This window comes from Vipera ursinii, assembly GCF_947247035.1.
Source record: "Vipera ursinii genome assembly, chromosome: 13".
NCBI lineage: Eukaryota > Metazoa > Chordata > Lepidosauria > Squamata > Viperidae > Vipera > Vipera ursinii.
In genome coordinates, this window is record NC_139526.1 from 14,873,722 (window position 1) to 14,900,235 (window position 26,514).

The 26,514-nt window shown below is 45.2% G+C and overlaps 1 protein-coding gene across 1 annotated transcript; it reads left to right on the forward strand.

Moving 5' to 3' along the window:
- On the forward strand, positions 1–25,513 carry VWA3A (von Willebrand factor A domain containing 3A; the record flags this gene model as incomplete). The annotated part of the gene is made up of 25 exons (XM_083372443.1): positions 1–96; positions 3,862–3,986; positions 4,055–4,120; positions 5,048–5,102; positions 5,664–5,762; positions 7,434–7,540; positions 8,239–8,364; positions 9,977–10,085; positions 10,197–10,262; positions 10,772–10,897; positions 12,309–12,447; positions 12,546–12,649; positions 13,883–13,963; positions 14,809–14,903; positions 16,134–16,253; positions 16,902–16,976; positions 17,201–17,345; positions 18,268–18,463; positions 20,933–21,003; positions 21,967–22,131; positions 22,384–22,462; positions 23,282–23,392; positions 23,997–24,079; positions 24,201–24,353; positions 25,346–25,513. 25 exons carry the CDS (start codon positions 1–3, stop codon positions 25,511–25,513), a joined length of 2,760 nt encoding a protein of 919 aa, XP_083228569.1.
- Positions 25,514–26,514: the final 1,001 nt, after the last annotated feature.

Here is a 26,514-nt window from a genome sequence, read left to right on the forward strand (position 1 = left end):
ATGGACAACACAGGGCCAGCCAGGGACTCGTACCAAAAGGTCTCAAGAGCATCAGCTGCAGATGGAAGAAGCGTGCAAGAACATGGCAGAGGCCTGGTGAGTCCCAGATCTTGGGGGACACCAGCTTGGGACGATGGGTTGGGAAGGAGCCAGCTTAGCGCTGGAAAGGGCTGCGGGGGGGGGGAAGCATGATTTTCAACCGTCTTAGTGGAGGAGAATATGTGTGTCTTACAAGCATCAACGCAGAGGTGGTTGCTGCTGCGGTCGTTGAGGGCAGAGCTGCTTCTGCAGGGTCCTAGCAACTGAAAAAACCAAAACGTCACAAGTCAGGGCGAGGGGCATGCTGGGAATTTATTTTTATTTATTTTTTTAATCCCATTTATATCCCGCCCTTCTCCGAAGACTCAGGGCGGCTTACAATTTAAACCACAAATCAATGTGCTTAGCAGTAGCCTTCATTCTATGTATATGCCTGCTTATTAGGGCTTTCGCACACACACCCCAAGCGGCATTTTTACAAAGTCAGCTTAATTGCCCCCAACAATCTGGGTCCTCATTTGACCTACCTCGGAAGGATGGAAGGCTGAGTCAACCTTGAGCCTGGTGGGACTCGAACCTGCACTAATGGCAGGCAGCTGGTGTTACTTAAGGAGGCATTAGCCCACTGCTCCACCAAGGCTCTTTTTTGAATGGCGGTCCACGCTTCTTACAAGTTGCCAAGTTTTGGGGGAAAGTGGCACAATTCGCTTTATGGAAAGGTGCTCCTATCGGTCAACTGCTGACGAAATAAATAATGTCCGAATTGCTCTCTAGATTAGCGGTCTGTCTTTGGCTTTGGTGTACTACTCAGCCGTTTACTCAATGACTGCAATTGAGACCCAGGAGTTAACGTTTACTAAGCGAGGGAGTTGTGCCCCGTTTTGCAACTTCTCTTGTAATCCCTGCACTTGTTAAGTTAGCGAGACGGCAGTTAAGACGGTTGTTAGTAAGACCGTTGACTTTGCAAGACGGCAGTTAAGACGGTTGTTAGTAAGACCGTTGAATTTGCTTGTCAGAAGTTCGCAAAAGGGGATCAGGTGACACCCCCCCCGTGGGGGGGGCGCTGCGACCGTCATAAATACAAGTCAGTTGCCAGGCGTCTGAATTTTGATACACATGAGCGTGGGGATCGTTAAGTGTGAAAAACGGACATAAGCCCCTTTTTTTCGTGTCGTACCTTGAAACGGTCACTAAATCGGCTGTTGTAAGTCAAGGACTGCCTTACTGTGTTGCTCAGAAAAATAAAAAAGAATTATGTAAAATTGCGTAGAAAAAACAGACCAGGAAGACCCTCATTTCCCTTCCTTTGGGAAACTCTACAGATATATTGGGGTCCAGAAATCGTTGCCCACTTTTCTTTTACCCTTTCAAGCAAAGTAAAAGGTTTTTTTTGGGGGGGGGGGGGAAATCAAGTCTTTTTATAGACTTAACAAATGTTTAATCTGCCCTGAAAGTAACGCATCAAAGGATAAAAGACCTTGATTAGATGTGAGAAAAGACAAATACCCTTAAAATACATTGCATATTTTTATTTTTATCTTAATTTCTGTACTTATTATATGTTTTGTTGTTAGCTGCCCTGAGTCCTTCGGGAGATAGGGCGGGATATAAATCCCATTAATAAATAAATGGGATTTATAAATAAATAAATAAATGGCCCCCGACCTTCGCACCTTTCGGCGAGATTTAAAAACCTATCTATTCCAGCAAGCCGGCCTGGCCTGATAGATTTGGGGTTTTATTTGTAGATCTGGGGTTTTATTTGTTTTATTGTTGGTTTATTGTATACTTACTTTGCTCTGTACACCGCCCTGAGTCCTCCGGGAGAAGGGCGGTATATAAAACGAATAAATAAATAAATAAAATAAAATAAAATAAATAAATATTCCCTGTTCACATCTTGAGTTCTTTCGTTTAACCCCGGGGTAGGCAACCTCGGCTCTTTTATGACTCATGGACTTCAACTCCCAGAATAGCTGACTCAGGAATTCTGGGAGTTGAAGTCCATGAGTCATAAAAGAGTCGAGGTTGCCTACCCCTGGTTTAACCGTTGTAACACTCAACAACTTGAGAATACATTCCTCGTTCAGCTTCTGAAGAGGCTAGGTTTTCCACATTAAAAAGAAAGAAATCTCTTTGGCTCAAAAGGAAAAAAAAACATGTCCTGAAGTTCAAAAGGAGACACGGATGCCATGCTAAAATTTATTCAAAAGCTAATACAGGTAGTTCCTTGCCATATACAACCCGGTCGCTTAGCAACCAGTCGAAATTACGAGGGACTCCAAAAAGCTATTTGTGATCCAGATTTGAAATTCTGGATATCCGCCAGATATCATCTGGCGGAATTTTGGGTGCTCGGCAACCGGCTCACGATCACTTGATCACAATTTATACCTTTTTTTTCCTTTCCCTCCAGAAACTGGCCTTTAGTTCAGATTTTCAGCCAAAAAAACCGTCTCATAGCACAGGGGTCTCCAACCTTGGCAACTTTTAAGACTTGTGGACTTCAACTCCCAGAATTCCTCAGCCAGTGAAGTCCACAAGCCTTAAAGTTGCCAAGGTTTGGAGACCCTGTGTGTTTGCTTTACAACTTCTGCAAAACAAGCTCGTAAAATCAGGCACAGGCGTGCGACGACCCACTTTATGACCCTCGTGATTTACGACCAAAGTTGCCGCCTCAGTTACAGTGCGGCTGTAATGACGCTCCTAAGTCGGAGGACTTACCTGTAAGCCAGGTAACAGCGAAAGCCGAGTCTTGCACCGACCACGTATAGTGCAACATGACAAGACGGTTATTTTTGCAGCGCAAATCCAGAATCGAAGGCGACCTCACCCCAAAGGCAGAAATCCTGGCAGAACATTCTTCTCACTGATCATGTGGAAGTGGATGATCAAGGATTACTAGTCACCCATGTTAACCAAACGCAGGATTTAATGGTAAGTGAATATTCCCATTAATGATAACTAGAAGTACCGTACAGGGTGTCCTTGACTTATGACCATATAATTGAGCCCAATTTTTTTTTTGTGGTGTTAAGCGAATCTGGGTTTACCCTTGACTTTCCTTGTCAGACGTTCGTAGAAGCTCACCATTTTCTGTATGCAGAGAAATGTGGAACGGAGAGAAGCTAAAGTAAAATTTAAAAAATCTTTGTTTGTATATAATAATATAATAATAATAAACTTGGTAGGGACCTTGGAGGTCATCCAGTCCAACCCCCTGCTCAGGTGGGAAACCCTATACCATTTCAGACCATGTCCAGTCTCTTCTTAAAACCTCCCAGTGTTGGAGCATTCACCGCTTCTGGAGGCAGGTTGTTCCACTGGTTAATTGCTCTAACTGTCAGTGAATGACTGAAAGTCAAGGTGTGCCTGATCCTTGAATGACAGTGAGTCAGTGGCAATGCCAATAGCACTTAGACTTATATACCGCTTCACAGTGCTTTGCAGCCCTCTCTAAGCAGTTTACAGAGTCAGCCTCCTGCCCCCAACAATCTGGCTCTCCATTTTACTAACCTCAGAAGGATGGCAGGCCGAGTCAATGGCAATAGCGATAGCGCTTCTATGCTTATATACCGCTTCCCAGTGCTTTAAAGCCTTCTCTAAGCGGTTTACAGAGTCACCGTATTGTCCCCCAACAATCCGGGTCCTCATTTTACCGACCTTGGAAGGATGGAAGGCCGGGTCAACCTTGAGCCGGTCAGGATCGAACTGCTGGCAATCGGCAGAGTTAGCCCGCCATGCTGCCTTCTAACGGCCGCGCCGCCACAAAAACGCACAGGCTTATTTTTGCCTTGATTCCTGTTCTTCTTTGGCCCACAGCGGCTCAAGCACACGGAGGTGACGTTTGCTAATTTAAAAGCCACCGACGACTGGATTCAGGTCTACAGCTTGGCCAACTTGCAACTTTCTCTCGAGGATTTGATGAAGAAAGGCAGCAGGCAAGTGTGAGTCCAACTGGTTTTTCGATCGCTTGCGCCTTGGCTCTCAGCTCACCGTGGATGTTTGCCTTTAGGGATGCGAGCAACCTGGTGGAGTTTCCCCAAGAGGAGGTCCACAGATTTGAATCTCAGCTGCAAATGTGAGTATCCCATCGTCAGACTCCTCCACAAAGCAGGAAGGGCTACGTAGAGTTGCTTCTAAGCTATTTATTTCATTGTTCCTCGATAAAATAAGGTCAAGTGCGGCCTTACCAAGGCATTGCAAAGTGGTAGTCATATTTCACCTGATCTTGATTCTATCCCTCTGTTAGGGTGCATCTTTGGATCTTTTCAGTTGGAGCTAGTTGGATCTTTTCAGCCAATTCTTCCCCCCACCCACACCCCGAATTACGGGTTAGGTCAGCATTTTCCAACCTTTTCAGATGGGTTGAATTTGAGGGCTGATCCTGGGGGGGGTGCAGATCCAATTGGAGGCCGTTGATTCAGGGAAGGACACTAAGAAATACGTAAAGTACTTGTTGGTAATATTACAATATAAAACTAATTAGGACATTGATTGTCTATAAAGACTGAATGTTAAAATAATCACATGTATAAGCTAAAAATTATTGATAAATGTAAGTAGGTTATTTTTATTTAATTCATACAATAAGAATTGTACTAGTTTAAATCTGAGACAGTAAATACTAAGGGGAAAAGAGAGGACATATATAATGGGGTAGTTTGAGACTTGCACTAAAGATGTTTGTATGTTACTGAATTTTCCATTAACCCAGCTGCCATGTGGCTTTTAAAATACCTAAATGTAAAATTAGAAAATCAATAAAACCATAATAATAATAATAATAATAATAATAATAATAATAATAATAATAATAATAATGATAATGATAATGTTGTTGTTGTTAGTTGAGAAGTCGTGTCCGACCCATCGCGACCCTATGGACAATGTTCCTCCAGGCCTTCCTGTCCTCTAATAATAATAATAATAATAATATAATAATAATAATAAAAATGTTACAACAAATTATCTATATCTGCATGGGGAAATTATATTCATCTTACAGGGCCATTGATCTATATGACAAGCGGACGCGTTGGCTTCTCCGAGGCTCTAAGAAGGTAACGTTCAAAAAAACATTTAAATATTACTTCTAGTCCAGGCTGTCCTCAGTTTACAACAGTTTGTTTAGTGACCCTTCAATGTTACAACAGCAGTGAGAAAAACCTGACTTTGGACCGTTTTTCACACTTAGGCCGTCGCAGAGTTAGAGAGAAAGGAATGTGATATGTAATTTTGAATATATATATATATTAGCAAGAAGAAGGCTATTGAGTGATGAATTAACATATTGTTTATAATAACTATATTATTGTTTGTTAAACACATGAACCCAGACATTATGCTGTTTGCTAAATATTGAGAATGTTATTTGGAAAAACCCCAACCCCAACCCTAATCCTAATCCTAACCCAAATCCCAACCCTAACCCCAAACCCACCTTATTCCTAACCCTATAAAAGCTAATAAAATCTATACCAAAAAAAGTCTTCTGCCATAAAATTCTCAGTGTGCAATACCTTAAAGTTCCTAATTCCATATGAAATGAGTGAATGAATGAATGAATGTTCTAAGATCTTTCCATTTCTTTCTATGTTTTCCCCCTTCTTCTCCTGCTCCAGATGTTCGGTGTCATTCAAGGAAACAAACCTGGAGTTCTGATCGAAACGTCCAGCGTGGGTTATGGATCGGGACTGCAAGGATTCCAAATGGATCTCTTGGTAAGTATTAAGTTTAAGTTTAAGTTTAAGTTTATTTGATTTCTATACCGCCCTTCTCCCGAGGGACTCAGGGCGGTTCACAGGGCATATATAAATAGCAGTACAAAAATTAAAAAGAAATTAAACCAATGCCCAATTAAAATACAACAGCAATAGAATAATAAAAAACCAATTAAAAATCCCATATTCCCCCATCAGGCCAGACCAGCTAATTCAAATAAGTGGGTCTTCAGCCCGCGGCGGAAGGATCGAAGGTCCGATGCCATCCGGAGCTCAACCGGCAGTTGGTTCCATAATGCCGGAGCACCCACAGAGAAGGCCCTCCCCCTGGGGGCCACCAGTCGACATTCCTTGACCGGAGGCACCCTGAGGAGGCCCTCTCTGTGGGCACGCACAGGGCGGAGGGGAGTTGACGCCGGCAGCAGGTGGTCCTCGAGGTATCCCGGACCCATGCCATGTAAGGACTTAAAGATCATAACCAAGACCTTGAACCTCACCCGGAAGACAACTGGTAACCAATGTAGCTCGCGGAGCAAAGGTGTAACATGGGAGTACCAGGAAACTCCCAAGACAACTCTCGCGGCCGCATTCTGTACCAGTTGGAGCCTCCGAGTGGTCTTCAAGGGAAGCCCCATGTAGAGAGCATTACAGTAGTCCAGGCGAGAGGTCACGAGCGCATGAGTGACCGTACACAGGGCATCCCGGTCCAGATAGGGCCGCAACTGGCGCACCAGGCGAACCTGGGCGAAAGCCCCCCTAGTCACGGTATTACAGGCACTCCAGGACTTGGGCGGCCACAGTGGAGCTCAAAATTTCCGTTGCTAAGTCAGACAGTTTTTGAAGTTGGAGTTTTGGCCCATTTTACGACCTTTCTCTCTTTCTTAGCTTAAGTTAGCAACGTGGATGTTAAGGGAATCTGTCTTCCCCATCAACTTTGCTTGTCAGAAGGTTTCAAAAGGGGATCCCGTGACCCCGGGCCGCTGCGACCGTCATAAACGTGAACCAACATTTGCCAAGGGTCCGAATTTTGATCACATGACCCTGGGGATGCTGCAACGGTCCTAAGTGTCAAAAACAGTCATAATTCCCTTTTTTCCCCAGTGCCATTGTAACATCGAACAGTCACTAAATGAACAGTTGTAAGTCGGGGACTAATCTGTATTTAAAAAAGCGCAAGTCATGCTATCATGCTATCAAGTTCCCTTCGTCCAGTGCGCTCCCACAGGGAGGGTCTCCTCAGGGTGCCGCCGGTTAAAGACTGCCGGCGGGTAACACCCAGGGATAGGGCCTTCTCAGTGGGTGCGCCTGCCCTGTGGAACCAGCTGCCTGCGGAGCTTAGGACTGCCCCCAACCTCCGTTCATTCTGCCGGGACCTGAAGACCTGGCTCTTTGAGCTCTCTGGCCCAGGCTGAGAATATTTTTAATTTTAATTTTAACTGGGTTTTAATTTTCTCAGGGTTCTATTTAATCTTTTTAAATTTGTTTTAACGTTTGTATTGACTTTCTTTTAAATGCCCTGTAAACCGCCCTGAGTCCTTCGGGAAAGGGCGGTATATAAATCTAAATAAATAAATAAATAAATAATGCGTATGTTGTAAGAGCTGGGTCTTTTTTTTTTTCTTTGATGGGGTCAGCTCGGATCAACCTGAACTCTGGTTATTTTCTTCCCAGTCGTTAATTAACGAACAGCTGAGTTACATGAAGAAACTCTACTTGATTTCGTTCGGAACTGAGGCCTCGGCTCTGTGGGAGGAACCCCGGGCAGTCAATGGGGATCGGTAAGAGCGCTATTTGGAAATCTGGAAATTTCAGATTTTTATTCACCTTGCTGGAACGGTAGGTCCTCTGATTTCCCATTTTGAAATCCCTTGGCGGTTATACGGATACTGGTGCTTACTTGGAGGGATCATTTTTAGTCAAAGGCAACTTTTATCGCTGTCATTGTTCTGCTACAATTTTATTGCCCAATTTGACCACATCTAGAACCGCCAGTTGCTGGTTGACTTTCACCGTTTTATTTTTTTTATTTTTTATTTAGTTTAATTCCATTTATATCCTGCCCTTCTCCGAAGACTCAGGGTGGCTTACAAGCTTAGCAGTAGCCTTCATTCTATATGTATGCCTGCTTATTAGGGCTTTCACACACACCCCAAGTGGCATTATTACAAAGTCAGCTTAATTGCCCCCAACAATCTGGGTCCTCATTTTACCTACCTGGGAAGGATGGAAGGCTGAGTCAACCTTGAGCCTGGTGGGATGCGAACCTGCACTAATTGCAGGCAGCTGGTGTTACTTAAGGAGGCATTAGCCCACTGCTCCACCAAGGCTCTATAGTTTTAATTGTTCGGGATTGGTTGCTTGGAACATGCTTTGTTGACAGGCACGTCGATGTTGTCATTAAACCCAGGCTTGTATCGAAATTGGTGTGCAATAAAATTCATTTTCCTTCTTCTCCTCCCCCCTCCCTCCCCCTTAGATTAAATGAAGCCAGGCAGTGGGTCCAGGAGCTGAAACCCACCCGAGGCTGTAATTTGCTAAACGCTTTAAAGAAAGTCCTGGAGAAGAGAGAGCTGGACTCCTTGGTGATCATTGTAGGAACCTGGTAGGCCACCTGCGGAAAGGCAGATGTTGTCTTTGGTTTACCTATACAGGTAGTCCTTGACTTAGGAGTGCAACCGAGCCCCACATTTCTGCCGCTAAGCAAGATAGTTGTTAAGTGAATTTTGACAACCATCTGTCAACGCTGCTAACGTCGGATGTTTTTGCATTGACAACAGATGGAGATCCAACCGTTTTCTTCTTACGTTTTACTCTTAGAGTTAGATTTAGATGATGCTGGGGGGAGCAATGTGCATGAGAGTCTAGCTAGACATAACAACACTGAACCTAGTGTGAGAACCAAGGTTACTGAAATAAGAGATGATAAGAATTGGCGGGCTGGAGAGCTGGAGGGGAAGCCTGCGTTTCAAACTAATTGGAGAATGTGATTTATGACGGTTCACTGGAGGAGGGAATTGTGCTTTGATGCTATGTGCTCAGGGGAGGGGAATTCAATTTTTGGCTTCAATTGTGTTGCTGTGCTACTCAAACAAAGATTCTTTAAGGTAAACAATGCCTCGAAGTTCTTTGAAGAGTTTCATCTGTCGGAACCAGGACACCGTCCTCGTTAAGGGAATTGCTGCGGTTGTTAAGTTAGTAACACAGTTGTGAAGTGAATCCGGCTTCCCCATTGACTTTGTGTCAAGGCTGCTAACATCGAATGTTCTTGCTTGACAAGAGATGAAGAAGTAGCTATTTCATATGTTAAACTTGTGTATTGCTTTAAGACTTGTGTATTGCTTTAGTTTAAAGTTGGGTGGAGGGAAGAGTAGGAATGCACTTTCAAGGCCATTTGTCTCTCTAAAGAAGATAAGGCTTTGGCGGTTCTAACGGAAGGGAAACTGATTCTTTAAATTAAATGGAGAAGATGATGAATGACAAAATTAGAAAGGTGGAGAATTGTGTTTTAATATATTGTGCAAGGGGGCGGAGATTTCAGATTCCAGCTTCTTTCGAGCAAGCATTTGCCGGTGTATTAGGCTAATAAAGGACTTTTAAGGTAAACAATGCCTCAGAATCACTTGAAAGGCCAATACGACGGAAACTTGACACTTTGCTTGTCCGAAGGTCGCAAAAAGGGGATCACGTAATCCCAGGAAGCTGCAACCGTCATAACTATGAGTCAGCGGCCATGTGTCTGAATTTTGAACGCGTGACCAATATTCGTCAGTATGAAAAACGGTCATAAGCCACTTTTTTTTAAAAATGAGCCTCACAAACATCCCCGTGGTCACATGATCAAAATTCCAGGCGCTTGGCAACCAACTCATATTTATGACGGAGGCAATGTTTCCCGGGCTCACGGGATCCCCTTTTGCGACCTTCTGACAAGCTAAGTCCAAGGGGAAGCCAGATCCACTTAACCACCGTGTCACTAACTTAACCAGTGCAGCGATTCCCTTAACAACGGCGGCAAGGAAGGTCGTAAAACGGGCCAAAATTCGCCGCGGGAATGTCTCGCTTAGCAAGAGAAGTCTTGGGCCCGGCTGTGCGTCGAGGGCCACCTGTTTGACGACGGCTTTCTCTTTCCTATCCCATAATTGCAGCTCGTCCTTCTCTCCCGCCCTTTCCTACGACACCCCCACCCTTTTTTCCTGTCTCGTTTTCCCAAACAGTCCAGACCAGGCAACGGAAATTTTGTCTGATTACGTCCAGCAGTGCTCTGCAGGAAGACGTTTGCTGGTTCACACCGTGGCGTACAACTGCAGCAGTGAGAGGACTCCTGTGAGTTGTGGGAAGGGAAGCGTAGCTCGGGGCATCGCTAGCAGCCTCATGCGCCAGGACGCGCCAGCCTGAAAATCCAGAGTGGCTTTCGTTCATTTCATTTCTTTTTAGTCCATTCTCAAAAGCTTGGCCGAAGAGGTGGGAGGCCGTTACCATTGCTACTCAGGAGAGACTGAGGTAGGTCTGCCGACTTAAGGTGCATTCTTTGAAAGCAGAAGGGTGCAGTCTTAACCCTTAGGGCTGCGTGGGGCCTCTCAAGTTTTCCAAAGATGCCTGAATTGTGGTGGGTTTTTTTCTTTTGAAGGTGCCTGAAAGACAAGACAATAATATCTCTGTCTTTCCTCTCTCTCTCCTCTTTCTCTCTCCTCTCTTTCCTCTCTCTCTCCTCTCTTTCTCTCTTTCCTCTCTCTCCTCTTTATTTCCTCTCTCTCTCTCTTTCCTCTCTCTCTCCTCTTTCTCTCCTCTCTCTCTCTCTTTCCTCTCACTCCTCTTTATTTCCTCTCTCTCTTTCCTCTCTCTCTCCTCTCTCTCTCTCTCTCTCTCTCCTCTCTCCTCTCTCCTCTCTCCTCTCTCTCTCTCTCTCTCTCTCTCTCTCTCTCTCTCTCTCTCTCTCTCTCTCTCCTCTCTCCTCTCTCCTCTCTCCTCTCTCTCTCTCTCTCTCTTTCTTTCTGGTGTCATCTAATCAGAGTTGCCACAGCACTGATATTCAGCTGGTTCTCTCCGAGCGGCAAAAAGCAGGCAGCTTGCTCAAGATCGTGGACGAGATCTACGAGGGCAAGATGGGCGACTCGCTTTTCAATTTAGTGAAAAACGTGAGTCCCTGATTCCTTTGAAAGGCTTTGTTGCAGGCTGTATAGCCCAGGGCTGGGAAACCCCATAATCGCACATTATGTTTACTTGTGTCGTTTCTTTATCCCAACCATGGTATGTGAGAACAGCCTTGGGAGACCTGGAGGGAGAGAGCTGCAGATTAGGAAGGAGAGTTGCACTCTCAGACTTGCAAAGATGCAGACTCAGAATTATTACTTCTATTTTCTCCCCCCCCCCAAGTTTATCTTCAGAAGCCTACAGGTCTGAAAGGACATCTCTTCCCCCCCTCACTTTTACAGTCCCAAGAAAGTAGGGGGAGATGTTTATAGCATCCCTTTCCTTCTGAGGGCTCAGCTGCCTCTTATGTGACCGTTGTCTTGTCTGTGGCTCTTTCTCCTGTCTCCCAAAGTCGTTTCCACACACCGTTACATCAACTAATGAATCTACAAGGCTGATGTATCACAAGATTCTATTAAAGTAACCTTACACTAAAAATAGACATAGTATTGCTGGGTGATGCTTCCTATCTGGGATATCGATCTATCTTGCAAGTCTGAAAAAATATCTCTTCTCTCCCTCCCCCTCCCCTTTGTAGTCCTTGAAACTAGGGAAAATCTCTTCTGGGATGGTTTAACACTTCCCTTTCTTTCTGAAGGCTCAGCTGACCATTCTCTTGCCTGTAGCTCTTTTTCCTGTCTCCCAAGGTATTTCCCACTCCCACACACCATTACGTCAACTGCTTATCTACAGGTAGATATTGATGTATTGCAAGATTCTGTTAATGTAACCCAGGGGTTTTCAAACATGGCCCTTTTATGACTTGTGGACTTCAACTCCCAGAATTCCTCAGCCAGGCACGCCTGGCTGAGGAATTCTGGGAGTTGAAGTCCACAAGTCATAAAAGGGCCACGTTTGAAGACCCCTGATGTAACCTTAGAATAAAGACAGAGCTGGTATTCCTGGATGGTGCTTCCTATCTGGATTACTCCAAAGGGCTTGTATCAGCCTTGCAAACCTGAAAGTTCCTCTCCCCACCTCACCCCACCACCCTTACAGTCCAAGAAACTAGGGAGGGTTTTTCTGTTTCTTTTCTGTGGGCTCAGCTGCCTCTTATCCAATCGTTGCCTTGTCTGCAGCTCTTTCTTCTGTCTCCCAAGGCTATTCTCATACGCCATTGCGTGAAATGTCCAGTAAAGAAGCAATATGAGTATATATTTAGAAATGATCTTTTTTTAAAAAAAAAAACCAAAACACCTTGGTGGCAGCCGTGCCTTTAATTAAAATTTTGCAGTTGTTGAGTATTCAACAAGAACAAGAACACACAGGGTGTTGTTTTTTTACAGAGCACATGTTGTCTCTCTCTCTCTCTCTCTCTCTCTCTCTCTCTCTCTCTCTCTCTCTCTCTGTGCTTAGAGTTCAACAGAAGGTTTAAGCTCATCGCCTTTGGTACAGCTGTCCAAACCCCTCCAGCACGAACACCCTCTTGCAATCCAGATCCCCAACTTTTTGGCCAAATCTTCCGCCGAATGGTTAAAAGCCAATGGATTGCGAGGTAAGGCCAAAAAAAACCCAAACCCCCCCCCCAGGTTTTCCCTCTGAAACGGCACCCATCTAGACCAATCGCTGGACTCCCGTTTCTTCTTCCTGCAGCCAAAAAGCTCGGCCTTTACCAAGTCTTAGCACCCAACGCCTTCTCACCCGTGGAAGAATTTGTGCCTGTCCTTCGCAAAACAGTATCATCCACACTGCACGGGGTAAGCCAAGGGGAACGGACTTGGTTTGCTTGCCGAGGGGGGATTGTGGGAATCCTTCGTTCCTGGTAGGAGTCAGCGGGGAAGCGGAAACCAGGAAGATAGCATTGGGTAATGTTGGCGGGTTTGATCTTATATGTCTCATCCAGAACAACTGGATATATAGCCCCATGTTATATATATATATATATATATATATATATATATATATATATATATATATATATGAACAGCTCATTTAGTGACTGTTTGAAGTTAAAATGGGATTGAAAAAAAGTGACATGTCTGGTTTTACAATTAGGACCCTTGCAGCATCTGATCAAAATCTGGGAATAATAATAATAATAATAATAATAATAATAATAATAATAATAATAATAATAATAATAATAATAATAATAATATAATGATGATGATGATGATGATGATGATAGAGCTGGAAGGGACCTTGGAGGTCTTCTAGTCCAACCCCCTGCTCAAGCAGGAGAACCTGTACCATCTCAGACAAGTGACTGTCCGGTCTCTTCTTAAAAACCTCCATTGTTGGAGCACCCACGATTTCTGGAGGCAAGCTGTTCCACTGGTTGATTCTTCTCACTATCAGGAAATGTATCCTTAGTTCTAGGTTGCTTCTCTCCTTGGTTACTTTCCATCCATTGCTACTTCTCCTGCCTTCAGGTGCTTTGGAGAACAGCTTGACTCCCTCTTCTTTGGGGCAGCTCCTGAGATACTGGAAGACTTTTATCATGTCACCCCTCGTCCTTCTCTTCCTTAAACCTGACATACTAGATGCTTGGCAACTGGTTCATATTTTGGACGATTACAGTGCCCTGGGGTCATGTGATCACCTCCTGTGGCCTTCTGACAACAAAGCCAACGGGGAAATTTAACAACCCCGTTGCTAACTTAACAATTCCAGTGGTTCAGTTAACAACCGGGACCAGAAAAGTTTGTAAAATGGGGTTGGATTTAAATTTACCGACAAAGAATTAAAAGGAGACTAGTACAGCTATTTCTTTGTGGGTAAATTTAAATCTAATACACAAATAGTCTGTCTCAGGAGCGGCTGCCTTTGAAGGCTCCTAGATTGGGGCTGAAAAGTGAAAGCGGAAGCAGTAGGCTCCATGCCGTATTTTGGGTAGACCAGGTTGCCCTGATAGACCGGCAAGACTGGTTGTGAGCAAAGGAGCGCCTGCCTCCTGATTTGTGATGTTGTGGTCATCCTTTTCATTGCAGAACGCCATGATGCAGTTTGAATGGCACGATGGGACAGTGAAAAATATCCACGTGGATCCTCCAATATTATATGATTACCAGGTGAATAAATGGCACGTCATCCGTCCTAACCATTGTTGGTCTTGGGCCTAAACAGCCGATCAAGGTCTGAAGTGCTGCACACAACACAGTCCCGTTTCGATACAGGCAGTCCTTGACTTGCAACTGTTTTGTATGTGGTCTGCGTCCTTCGACGTTACAACCGCGCTAAGAAAAGCTGTTAATGACCAGTCCTCACAATTCTTGCAGTATCCCCACGATCACGTGAGTGAAATTTGTTCATTTGGCAGCCGGTACGTATTTACGACGGTTGCAGCATAACGTGATCACCATTTGTGAGCTTCCCAGCCAACCTCTTTGACTCGCAAAGCCTGTGGGAGGAAGTCAGGTTGGCTTAACAACTGCATGAGTCACTTAAGAACCGCAGCGATTTGCTTAAACGACTGTGGTGAAAAGGTCATCAAATCCAGTGTGACTCATTTAACCACAACAGAAATTTTGGTTCCAATTGTGGTCGTAAGTCAAGGACTACCTGTATCTTAGGAGAGCGGGGAAGATGGTTGCAACCATGATGCTGTAGATCAGGGGTCTTCAAACTTGGCCCTTTGATGACTTGTGGACTTCAACTCCCATGCGTGCCTGGTTGAGGAATTCTGGGAGTTGAAGTCCACAAGTCATCAAAGGGCCAAGTTTGAAGACCCCTGCTGTAGATGGGTGAAGGCTGGAGAACCTCCCGATCATGGATGGTGTGGGCATCCTGAAGCACCTTCTCCACTCTCCTATGGGAATTTGATTTGGGAAAGACCTCCCAACATTTGTTGCCTGAAATGTTTGCCTAATCCTTAGCCAGCAGCTTCAGATTATGTCTCTTCTCCTTTGCTTCACAGAAGCAACTGGGGCAGATGGTGAAATTGTACGAGAGACGCATTGATTGGCTATCTCTTTCCAGCAGAGGAATTTGGGGAACGGTTTGTGAACAGAGGTACCCAGATTTGACTTCCTTGCATCTGTTTCAGATTCCTTCTTGCCTTTTATTTCTACCTCTCCCTGTTCCTCTTGGTCAATCCCTTCTTGATACTTTGACTGGTTTAACAGGTGGGAAACCTCCTGGTGCAGGTGCTGAAATGATAATAATAATCATCATCATCATCATCATCATCATCATCATCATCATCATCATAATAATAATAATAATAAAAAGTTGGAAGGGACCTTGGAGGTCATCTAGTCCAACCCTCTGCTCAGGCAGGAAACCCTATACCATTTCAGGCAAATGGCTGTCCAGTCTCTTCTTAAAAGCCTCCAGTGTTGGAGCATTCACCGCTTCTGGAGGCAGGTTGTTCCACTGGTTAATTGTTCTAACTGTCAGGAATTTTCTCCTTAGTTCTAGGTTGCTTCTCTCCTTGACTAGTTTCCATCCGTTGCTTCTTGTCCTGCTTTCAAGTGCTTTGGAGAATAGCTTGACTCCCTCTTCTTTGGGGCAGCCCCTGAGATATTGGAACACTGCTATCATGTCACCCCTCACCCTTCTCTTCGTTAAACTACACATACCCAATTCCAGCAACCGTTCCCTATATGTTTTAGCCTCCAGCCCTCTAATCATCTTGGTTGCTCTTCTCTGTACCCTTTCTAGAGTCTCGACATAACAAAGTAATTTATTTGAATGTATTTCAATTCCAACTGACTCTGGGCAATGATACGGGAGCAGAAATGTAAGAAGTAAACTCAACGGTTAAACAGAGGCAAAGAAATTAAGGACCACAGGATTTGCTTTATGACGGTGGTAAAAATGGTCATAAATTGAGTCCGGTCATTTGGGGACTTGACTTACAATCTCACCAATTGATGACCCAACACTCCAATCCCAGTTGTGGCTGTAAATCAGGGATTCATTTGTAATTGTCTGGGCTGGTCAAATACAACCAAATGCTTCCCAAATCTGGATCAATTATATAAAATTGAGCAAACGTGATTTTTCTTTAAGCAACAACACACAAACTCATTACCCCATCGCCGCTGACATTGAAACAAGGACTTTCTGATTTTGTATAATAAAGGGGGAAAAAGTGCTTTGGAAGCACTACAACAAACCATAAATCAGGGTTTATCTTCCACCACCTCTGGTCTCACAAGGCTGAACCAAACGCAGGAGAATTAAGCTCTAAAAAAGACGGGAGAGGAAATGTTAATAGCCTTTGGTTTTTTTCATTAGGGTGGTTATCCTGGTGGACATCTCCAAAACGAATTCCCCTTACCTCTTTCACATCCAACATTCTCTACGCCTTTTGTTGGAAGAGCAAATGGCCAGTAAGGACCTGTTCAACATCCTTGCGTAAGTGGCTTTTGTTTTGTTTTGGTCATTTCTTAACTAGATAATATTTTTAAGAAAATGAAAACCTGACATGTTTTGGATGGAAAAAAAGAAGTAAAGTCGTAAATTCATCTACCGATCCACAAAACTGTGATCCGAAAAAGGCTAGCTTGGATCTCAGGTGAGAGAACCTGTCTTTCTCTTCTGCAAAGGGACCAAAATCGTGGCTGCCGAAGAAATCAAAATCTTAACAAAAGAAATTTTAGTCTTAAAGCGGTAGTAGCACTGAAAAAGCGACGTAGGACTGTTTTTTCACACAATCTGATCAAAATCCAGACGTTTGGCAACTGGCATGGACTTGTGACTGTTGCAAGTGTCCCGGAGTCTCACAATCTCCTTTGGCATCCTTCTGATAAGCAAAGTCAATGGGGAAGCCAGGTTCACTTCACAATCACTTAACAACTGCGAGAGAAAAAAGGACATAAAAGCAGGCAAAACTCATTCAACAACTGACTCGCGTAGCCACATAAAGTTTGGGCTCCATGATGGCCCGCAGGGCGAGGACTACCTGTATGCAGGTTGGACATAAAATTGGGGTAACTAATCTTTCCAACGGGTCATTGGGTCAGCCTGGCCAACATTTGTTGATTCTACGTTCTTTTTTTGCAGCTTTGGAAGCGATGTTAGGGCTTGGCAACCTGAGATGGTCCCACCTCATCCAGACAACTTACAGAGTGCTTGGAGGTAAAGGACCACGTCTAGATATTTTTTCCCACTTCTTCAGTCAAAATGAACGAGCAAAACCCGGGGTGTGTCCAACCTGGGCAAATGGTGCCCAGCTGCCCATGTTCTAACTTTTCAAGTGGTGCCCCTGTTCTTGATGTCCCAATCTCGATCCTTTTTGTATCAGCCCCACAGATGTGGGATGTCCGAGAAGAAGCTGTCTGATGCTTGGTTGTTTTTTCTAGATGGGTTCTGTGTCTTCGCGCCAAGGGCAGTAGGAATCTTCTGAAGGCCCTCAAAAGAGCCGTGGAGGTGAATTTTAAAGATAAAGACAGGCATGCATCTCAAGGCCTGTATCTGCTGGCAGCCGGAGTGCCAGATCAAGAGACGGTAGGTGGATTTCCAAAATCAGTTTAGGCAACATGCAGAACTCTTCATTATAAATGCCAAAAGCCTTCATGTGCCCCAACTCGTTTGGGTTGGCAGAGAGCTAGGAAGTGGAAAATTGGATTGCATGATTCTATTTATAACAGCAGGTAGGTGTGAACACTGTTAGATGAAGATAATCCCGTCGTTAAAATGAGCAACAAAGACGATTAGGGGACTAGAGGCTAAAATGTACGAAGAAATGGTTGAAGGAATTGGGTGCGGCTAGTCTAACGGAAAGAAGGACAGGGTGACATGATGGCAGTGTTAAAGTCTTTGAAGGGCTGCCCCAAAGAAGAGGAAGTCAAGCTATTCTCCAAAGCACCCGCAGGCAGGACAAGAAGCAACGGATGGAAACTAAACAAAGAGAGAAGCAGCCTAGAATTAAGGACAAATTTCCTGACAGAACAATTAACCAGTGGAACATCTTGCCTCCAGGAGTTGTGGGTAGCTCCATCACTGGAGGTTTTTAAGAAGAGAATGAGCAGCCATTTGTCTGGTTGGCCAGTGGCTGGCTGGAGAGTTGTGGAAGTTAAGTCCACCCATCTTAAACATTGCTGAGGTTGAGAAACGTTGCTCTAAAGTCGTGGCTCGTTGGCATCAAAGAGGCTGCCTGAATAGGAGAGCAAAATGGACAGCGCCAAGGATTCGCAATAAGAAGCTGTGGCCCTCTGTCACATATTGGAGGAGCCACACACAGATCCCATGGCTCATGGATAGTGCACCCTTGCACCATGGTTGCAATTACGCTGGTTCCCTGCTTTGCATAAAAGTGATTCTGTTGATGAATGTGAAGCCCTTGAATGGCCTTCAAGCAAGGAATCAATTACATTCGTGTCAAACGATGCTGCCCGTTGCATTTGGTCTCCACCTTCTTGTCTTTCAGCACCTCATCTCTTCTTACCTGGTTGAAGTCTGTGCAGGCTGTGAGTTGCAACTCCACGTTTGCCTCTTCAGCGTTAACGCTTATTCATTTGATGAAGACCCGCCACCCCGCTACGCAAGTCCCGAAGAAACAGCCACCGCTTACAAAGAAATTGTGCAGGCCGCCGACGGACATTTTCATTGGTTTGGAGAAACAGGTGTGCTAGAATTTCAGGGTGTATTTTTAACGCGTTTCCAGCTGCCACATGGGAACCCTCTCAAGTGGTCTCTGGACTTTTTAAGGATGTGGGCACCTCTTTAATCTTGCTGGAGTGGGTTCTTCCTTCTGTAAAGGGTTTATCTTTTCATTCTGTTTTACCGTTCTGAGGAGCTTTGAGTCGGGACTACAGTATTACAAATCACCTTTTCCCCCCCTATTCTGTATGAGTAAATCAGATCTAGCTCCATGGTGAAACAGATGTAACACCTAATTCAGTACTGTGGGGCCCTTGGTGCTAGGAGAAGGAGAAAGATAAAAGGAGGAGGAGGAGGAGGAAGGAGCAGGAGGAGAAAGAGGAGTGGAGAGGAGGAGGAGGAGGAGGAGAAAGGAAGAAGAGGAGGAGAAAGCAGGAGGAGAAAGAGGAGTGGAAAGGAGGAGGAGGAGAGGAGTGGAGAGGAGGAGGAGGAGGAGGAGAAAGCAGGAGGAGAAAGGAGTGGAAAGGAGGAGGAGGAGAGGAGGAGGAGGAAGGAGCAGGAGGAGAAAGGAGTGGAGAGGAGGAGGAGGAGAAAGCAGGAGAAGAAAGAGGAGTGGAAAGGAGGAGGAGAGGAGGAGGAGGAAGGAGCAGGAGGAGAAAGAGGAGTGGAGAGGAGGAGGAGGAGGAGAAAGGAAGAAGAGGAGGAGAAAGCAGGAGGAGAAAGGAGTGGAAAGGAGGAGGAGGAGAGGAGTGGAGAGGAGGAGGAGGAGGAGAAAGCAGGAGGAGAAAGGAGTGGAAAGGAGGAGGAGGAGAGGAGGAGGAGGAAGGAGCAGGAGGAGAAAGGAGTGGAGAGGAGGAGGAGGAGAAAGCAGGAGAAGAAAGAGTTGTGGAAAGGAGGAGGAGAGGAGGAGGAGGAAGGAGCAGGAGGAGAAAGAGGAGTGGAGAGGAGGAGGAGGAGGAGAAAGGAAGAAGAGGAGGAGGAGAAAGCAGGAGGAGAAAGAGGAGTGGAAAGGAGGAGGAGGAGAGGAGTGGAGAGGAGGAGGAGGAGAAAGCAGGAGGAGAAAGGAGTGGAAAGGAGGAGGAGGAGAGGAGGAGGAGGAAGGAGCAGGAGGAGAAAAGAGTGGAGAGGAGGAGGAGGAGAAAGCAGGAGAAGAAAGAGGAGTGGAAAGGAGGAGGAGAGGAGGAGGAGGAAGGAGCAGGAGGAGAAAGAGGAGTGGAGAGGAGGAGGAGGAGGAGAAAGGAAGAAGAGGAGGAGAAAGCAGGAGGAGAAAGGAGTGGAAAGGAGGAGGAGGAGAGGAGTGGAGAGGAGGAGGAGGAGGAGAAAGCAGGAGGAGAAAGGAGTGGAAAGGAGGAGGAGGAGAGGAGGAGGAGGAAGGAGCAGGAGGAGAAAGGAGTGGAGAGGAGGAGGAGGAGAAAGCAGGAGAAGAAAGAGGAGTGGAAAGGAGGAGGAGAGGAGGAGGAGGAAGGAGCAGGAGGAGAAAGAGGAGTGGAGAGGAGGAGGAGGAGGAGAAAGGAAGAAGAGGAGGAGGAGAAAGCAGGAGGAGAAAGAGGAGTGGAAAGGAGGAGGAGGAGAGGAGTGGAGAGGAGGAGGAGGAGGAGAAAGCAGGAGGAGAAAGGAGTGGAAAGGAGGAGGAGGAGAGGAGGAGGAGGAAGGAGCAGGAGGAGAAAGGAGTGGAGAGGAGGAGGAGGAGAAAGCAGGAGAAGAAAGAGGAGTGGAAAGGAGGAGGAGAGGAGGAGGAGGAAGGAGCAGGAGGAGAAAGAGGAGTGGAGAGGAGGAGGAGGAGGAGAAAGGAAGAAGAGGAGGAGAAAGCAGGAGGAGAAAGGAGTGGAAAGGAGGAGGAGGAGAGGAGGAGGAGGAAGGAGCAGGAGGAGAAAGGAGTGGAGAGGAGGAGGAGGAGAAGGCAGGAGGAGAAAGAGGAGTGGAAAGGAGGAGGAGAGGAGGAGGAGGAAGGAGCAGGAGGAGAAAGGGGAGAGGAGGAGGAGATAGGCGGAGGAGAAAGCAGGAGGAGGAGAAAGCAGGAGGAGAAAGAGGAGTGGAAAGGAGGAGGAGGAGGAGAGGAGGAGGAAGGAGCAGGAGGAGAAAGTGGAGAAGAGGAGGAGGAGATAGCAGGAGGAGGAAGGAGGAGGAGGAGGAAGGAGCAGGAGGAGAAAGAGGAGTGGAAAGGAGGAGGAGATAGGAGGAGGAGAAAGGAGGAGGAGGAGGAAGAGGGAAGACCTCTGTGAAGTACCTTGAAATTTTGTACGAATGGTGGAACATATTGGTAAAAATAACTTCATCGATAAATACCTAGAATTGCATGGATATGATCTCTCTTAGCCTCCATCAAAAAAACCCTAGCATTCCCAAACTGTTCCAAGAGGTGTGTGTCTGTGTGGTTGTGTGTGCTAACAATGTTTGTAAAAGTTGGATTGCATCAAGTTTCAAAACGTAATAGTTTATATTTTGTGGTTGTTGTTGTTGTTTTTCTTAATTCCTCCTTGCCTTCCGGAAAGGTATCAACGAAAGTGATGACATCAGCCTTATCCTATCTGAAATGGAGAAAGCAGTTAATTACTCTCACAAGGTTGGATCATAGACCTTTTGAAAAAAATGAGTTTATTTTAAGCTATGTCTCTTTACCATGAGGAGGGTGCAGTGGTTTGATCACCTGGTGTAGCATTTTGCACAGTCACTGAGGCCAACTGGCGTTCCCCTGTCGATTTCTAGGATGTATATACTAAATCTGAATGAGGTGAATATAAATGACCACAGGATGGCAGCAAAGGGACCCTGAAATCTCTCACGCCTTGTGGCCCTCTGGTGGTGCTGGTTGGGATTTTTGCAGCAGAAATCTGGTGACCCTAATTTGTGAAAAGAAAAAATAAATACCAAAGTTAGAGCAAGCAGAATGTTTCCCAGTTTACAGTAGGCACAGACTTCAGAACTCATTAATTTATTTAATCTCTTTTCTTTCCCGTCCATGGAAATAGATTTCAAGAACAGCAACAAATCACGCTTAGAGAAAAATGTACCGATGTCTGTATGCGTGTTTTTGGTGTGGACAACAGGAATTCATTTATAAATTTTGCTCTGTTCCCAGGTAGTTAGAAATACACACTTCATGAATCTCCCTTTAAACAGGAATGGAGAAAAAAACCCTGATTTGCCATTAATTTCCTTTGGAATTTGTTCCTGATAAGAGCTACGGTTATGTCTTACGTGAAATTTGCCTCTAAAAACAGGAGTCTTCAAACTTGGCCCTTTTATGACTTGTGGACTTCAAGTCCCAAAATTCCTCAGCCAGGCGCACTGGCTAAGGAATTCTGGGAGTTGAAGTCCTCAAGTCATGAAGGGGCCATAGTTCTCCCACGTTGGTTCAGGAATTCTGGGAGTTGAAGTCCTCAAGTCATGAAGGGGCCATAGTTCCCCCACGCTGGCTGAGGAATTCTGGGAGTTGAAGTCCACAAATCATAACAGGGCCAAGTTTGAAGACCCCCTGCTCTAAAGCAAGCCTCAATGTGTTTTCTGATTGTTGCTTTGCTTTCAGTGTGCTGTGTTAGTGGAGTCTTTAAGGCAGAAATCAGGAAACATTTCAAGGAACCAGTCACCTCCCCAAACAGATGACCTCTCATCACCGAAGAAGGAAGAAAAAAACCTCAGACCTTCAAAATTACCATTTCCAAAGCCGACAGCCCTCACCCTTGCCAGGATGGTAAGTTGGCGCTGGTATTTCAAAATGAACTCTTACCATCTATTGTCAGTTCCTTGCTTCGTTCAGTATTTTTTCCCTTTACCAATTTTGGCCCTTGAGCCAAGAAACCACCTTTTGGAGAATTGCCGGAGAAGGGAATTTGCTGGAGCAGAAAAAAACATGAAACCGAAATACGCGGGATTTTATTATTAAATGAAAGAACGAGTGTTTTTCTCATCTCTCCTCCCATCTCTTTATTGTCCGCGAGAACAGCACCAGGATGGCGAGAGGACTGCTAGCCCCAAAGCCCTTTCGTGGCGTCCTCCGAGTGGCAAAGCGGAAATCCCACCAGGTTTGTAGAAGCCAGATGGGATAAGCGAGAGTGGCTCCATAACTCTTAAATCAGATCTAAGTCCATAGTCAGCTGAAGCCCATCTGTGTGGAAGCTGCCATGGCTTTTAAGTCATAATATAGCTTGTTTCGATTTGCCTTAGGATAGGGAAGTCCAAGCTTTGCAACTTTAACACCTGTAGACTTCAGCTTCCAGAATTCCCCAGCCAGAAATACTGGCTGGAGAATTCTGGGAGTTGAAGTCCACGAGTCTTAAAAGTTGCCGAGCTTGGATACACCTGACGTAAATCTACTGTATTTTAATGACTTAGGGTTCATGCAGGCTGGGGAATTGTGGGTCTTATAATTCTTATAATTGTGGGTCTTAAAGTTGTCAAGGTTGGACAGTCCCAGCTTAGAGGATTGGATGAATTCCTCCCTTGCAAAATTGGGCGAATGTGACACTGGATTCTCTATTTATCTACCCATCTGGCTTGTTTGCTTGTAGTTAAAATACAGTGATGTGTTTAATACTTTCCCCCCCTGCATAGTTAACATAGTCTCAACTGTCTTTTCAAGGGTGGGGGGCTGCTGACGGATTTCCCCCTTTCCTTTTATAGGATGGGACTAATCCAAATGATATTATCAGAGTCTTAAAATTTCAACAGATTACAAACATCCAGCTTGCAGGCTAAAAGAATAATAATAATAATAGAAAGACCGAAACAAGAAAAAGAATGAATTAATCCTAGTTAGAATGCAAGCCATACCCATCTTGAAAGGACGGGGCTAATCTGATTCTAGATGGGGGAAGCTGACGATGATTTGATTTGTTGTGCAGTTCAGCCCATAAAAGAGATTTTCCTGGCCAGAAAGAAATTGAACCTCAAGGCAAAAAAACAGCTGGCGATGTCAGACTCTTTGCTGGACCACCGCCAAAGGAAAAACATAGGTGAGTTTCTTCAGGTAATGGGGGAATTTTTCTTCCCACAAAGATGTTTCTAAACTTTTAGCATCCCAAACTGAGTAACGGGTTTTTTGCTCTTCCCTTGGCTACAGAATGGGCATATAAGATAAGATAACCTTTATTGTCATTTTTTTTTACTGTGGGCACGACGACGCACATCAAAGATGAAATTTAGTTGCCCGCTCTCCAAGTGAAACACGTACATGACACACACCTAACCAGAGGTAGGCAGCCTTGGCTCTTTTATGACTCGTGGACTTCAACTCCCAGAATTCCTGAGCCAGCCATGCTGAGGGGAAAGGGAGAAGTTTCCAAGCTGAGCCATGCCAGCTCAGGAATTCTGGGAGTTGAAGTCCACGAGTCATAAAAGAGCCAAGGTTGTCTACCCCTCTACATATACATAACAAATAAATATTAAATACTGTCCATCTTGAATATATAAAGGAATGGGCATATTTTTCCCTCTGAGAGATTTAAATGTGCATTTTTAAATTCACCTCTCCTTCCAGGAAGGATATATATAAAGAGATCATTTCAAAAACGGGGTGTGTTTCGGAAGCAAGAGTAATACAGCTTTCTTCCTCTCCAGAGGCAGTTTTCAAAAAGAGCGGGAAAAGGTTGATTCCTTCGCTGGTGTTGCCAAAGGAGGAAGAAATCTGCTCCAGCAAGGCAGTACGTATCGTGTGTAAGACGCTGCCTGAACAGAAAGATTGTTAAATCACTGGATGCTTCTTCGCTTGCGGTGCGTCCTCCGTTCGCTCAACGAGCTTCCGTTTTCCCTCCTGTCCAATAGTGGCTCAGTAAATGCGGCCTGAAAAAGCTGAAGCTAGATTTGGCGACCGTCGTGTTTGGACCCGGGAGCATCCATCGGAAGCAGATGGTGGAATCGTTGCACAAGAAAGTTCCGGCAAAATATTGTGACATTTTCCCGAGTGTAGAAATGCAAGTGAGTCCCCGCCGTGGGTTCTTTTAGACTAGGGAACACGAAATGTTTCTTCAGCAATCCTGATTGTATATAGCAATGTTTCTCAATCCTGGCCAGTTGAAGATGTGCGGACTTCAACTCCCAGAATTCCCCAGCCAACATTGCTATGTAAGGAATCGTAGCCATTTTTCTCCGACTGTACTCAAGCCTTGGATTTTTATTCTTATTTATTTATTTGCTGTTGTTATTAGTTAAGGGTCATGGTCTTTCCAAACAGGTAAATAGATGATTAGGTAGGTAGGTAGGTAGGTAGGTAGATAGATAGATAGATAGATAGATAGATAGATAGATAGATAGATAGATAGATAGATAGATAGATAGATAGCTGGGTGGGTGGGTGGGTGGATAGGTGGGTGGATGGATGGATGGATAGAGGATGGATGGATAGAGGATGGATGGATAGATAGACAGAAATAGAAGACAGACAAGTGGATAGGGAAATAGATGGTAGGTAGGTAGATAGGTAGGTAGGTAGGTAGATAGATAGATAGATAGATAGATAGATAGATAGATAGATAGATAGATAGATAGATAGATATAGATAGATATAGATAGATAGATAGATAGATAGATAGATAGATAGATAGATAGATAGATAGATAGATAGATAGATAGAAATGATAGATAGAAATAGACACATGATAATACAGGGATAAACAGACAGACTGACAGATAAACAGAAATAGAGATTAGACAAATAGAAATAAACAGATAGATGATATACAGAAAGACGGAAGAGAAAATGACTCACGAGCCCCTCCCTACTTCACACAAAAGATAAAATGAGGGAGGCGGAGGGGAGGCATATTCCAATGTACAAGATTCTGCTCCTAACAGCCGTTCCAGTAAAAATAGTCTTAGACCTACATCGAACGGGTTTCTTAGCCTAGCCTACATTGGACATGACCCTCCCATCACCTATTTGAGTGACCTCTTGTGATCTTGTCTCCCAGGGGGTGGTGAAACATCTGCAGATTCAACCCAAGGATTTGGATGATTACATCAAGCAGTTGGAGAGAGTGTTGCAGTGCTACGTCCGAAGAGTACAGTGGCTTCTCTCGGGTCTGTCTACCCTACCCAGGGATTGCCCCACTATTAACCATCTCGACAGGAGTTGTTGATGCTCTTCACGTTCAGAAGTGGACCACGTGGCCCCAAAGTTGGGGGGGGGGGGCAGACTAATTCTTTTGAACCAGTTCAGGCCCATAGCATGTGCGAAGCAAGAGGGATAATGATGACATTCGTGTCAGGATGCGAGAATGTAAGGGTGGGATTTGGGTCATGGCATAACCCAACCTTGCTCCAGATGATCTCGGCTGATGAGAAAGTTTGGTTCCTTCATTTCAACATCTATAGAAATGACTAGAGCAGACATGTCAATCACAAGGCCCGGGGGCCGGATCCGGCCCACGAAGTGGTTTCATGTGGCCCGCGAAGCCATCCTGGAAACAGTGAGGGAACGGCCCCCACTGCCTTGGCCCTGGCCCAGAGACCCTCCTTCTGCCAGAGACCCTCAGATCTGTCCCACTTCTGCCCAGGCCCCCATAGGCACCCTTGATGCGAACGATGTAGAGGTGGCCATGCCCACCCAGTAGGCCATAGGTACTCTAGCCACACCCACCCAGTAGGCCACACCCACCCGGCCCCCTGAGGGCAACCGCAATGCTGATGCGGCTCTCAATGAAATTGAGTTTGACACCCCTGGACTAGAGTGTCAGATTTTGTAGGGCCCACTATATCTCCACCCACCTGTAACATTTAGGCCAGGATTGTAGCCTAGAGGACAATTCTATGGTCTTCGGCCAACTTGCCTTACAAGTGCTGGAAGCTAAAGAGGTCATGGAATCAACAATGCCTCACCATCTTATTGAATCAAATATTTCTGATCCGTGACTATGGAGATTCCCAATCATCTAGGTCGGGGTCTTCAAACTTGGCCCTTTGATGACTTGTGGACTTCAACTCCCAGAATTCCTCAGCCTGGCACGCCGGCTGAGGAATTCTGGGAGTTGAAGTCCACAAGTCATCAAAGGTCCAGGTCTGAAGACCCCTGATCTAGGTCATGGTTGTCCCAAAGCTGCTTTTTCAAAAGGCAACTGGACTTCCTCATTTTTTTTTCCTT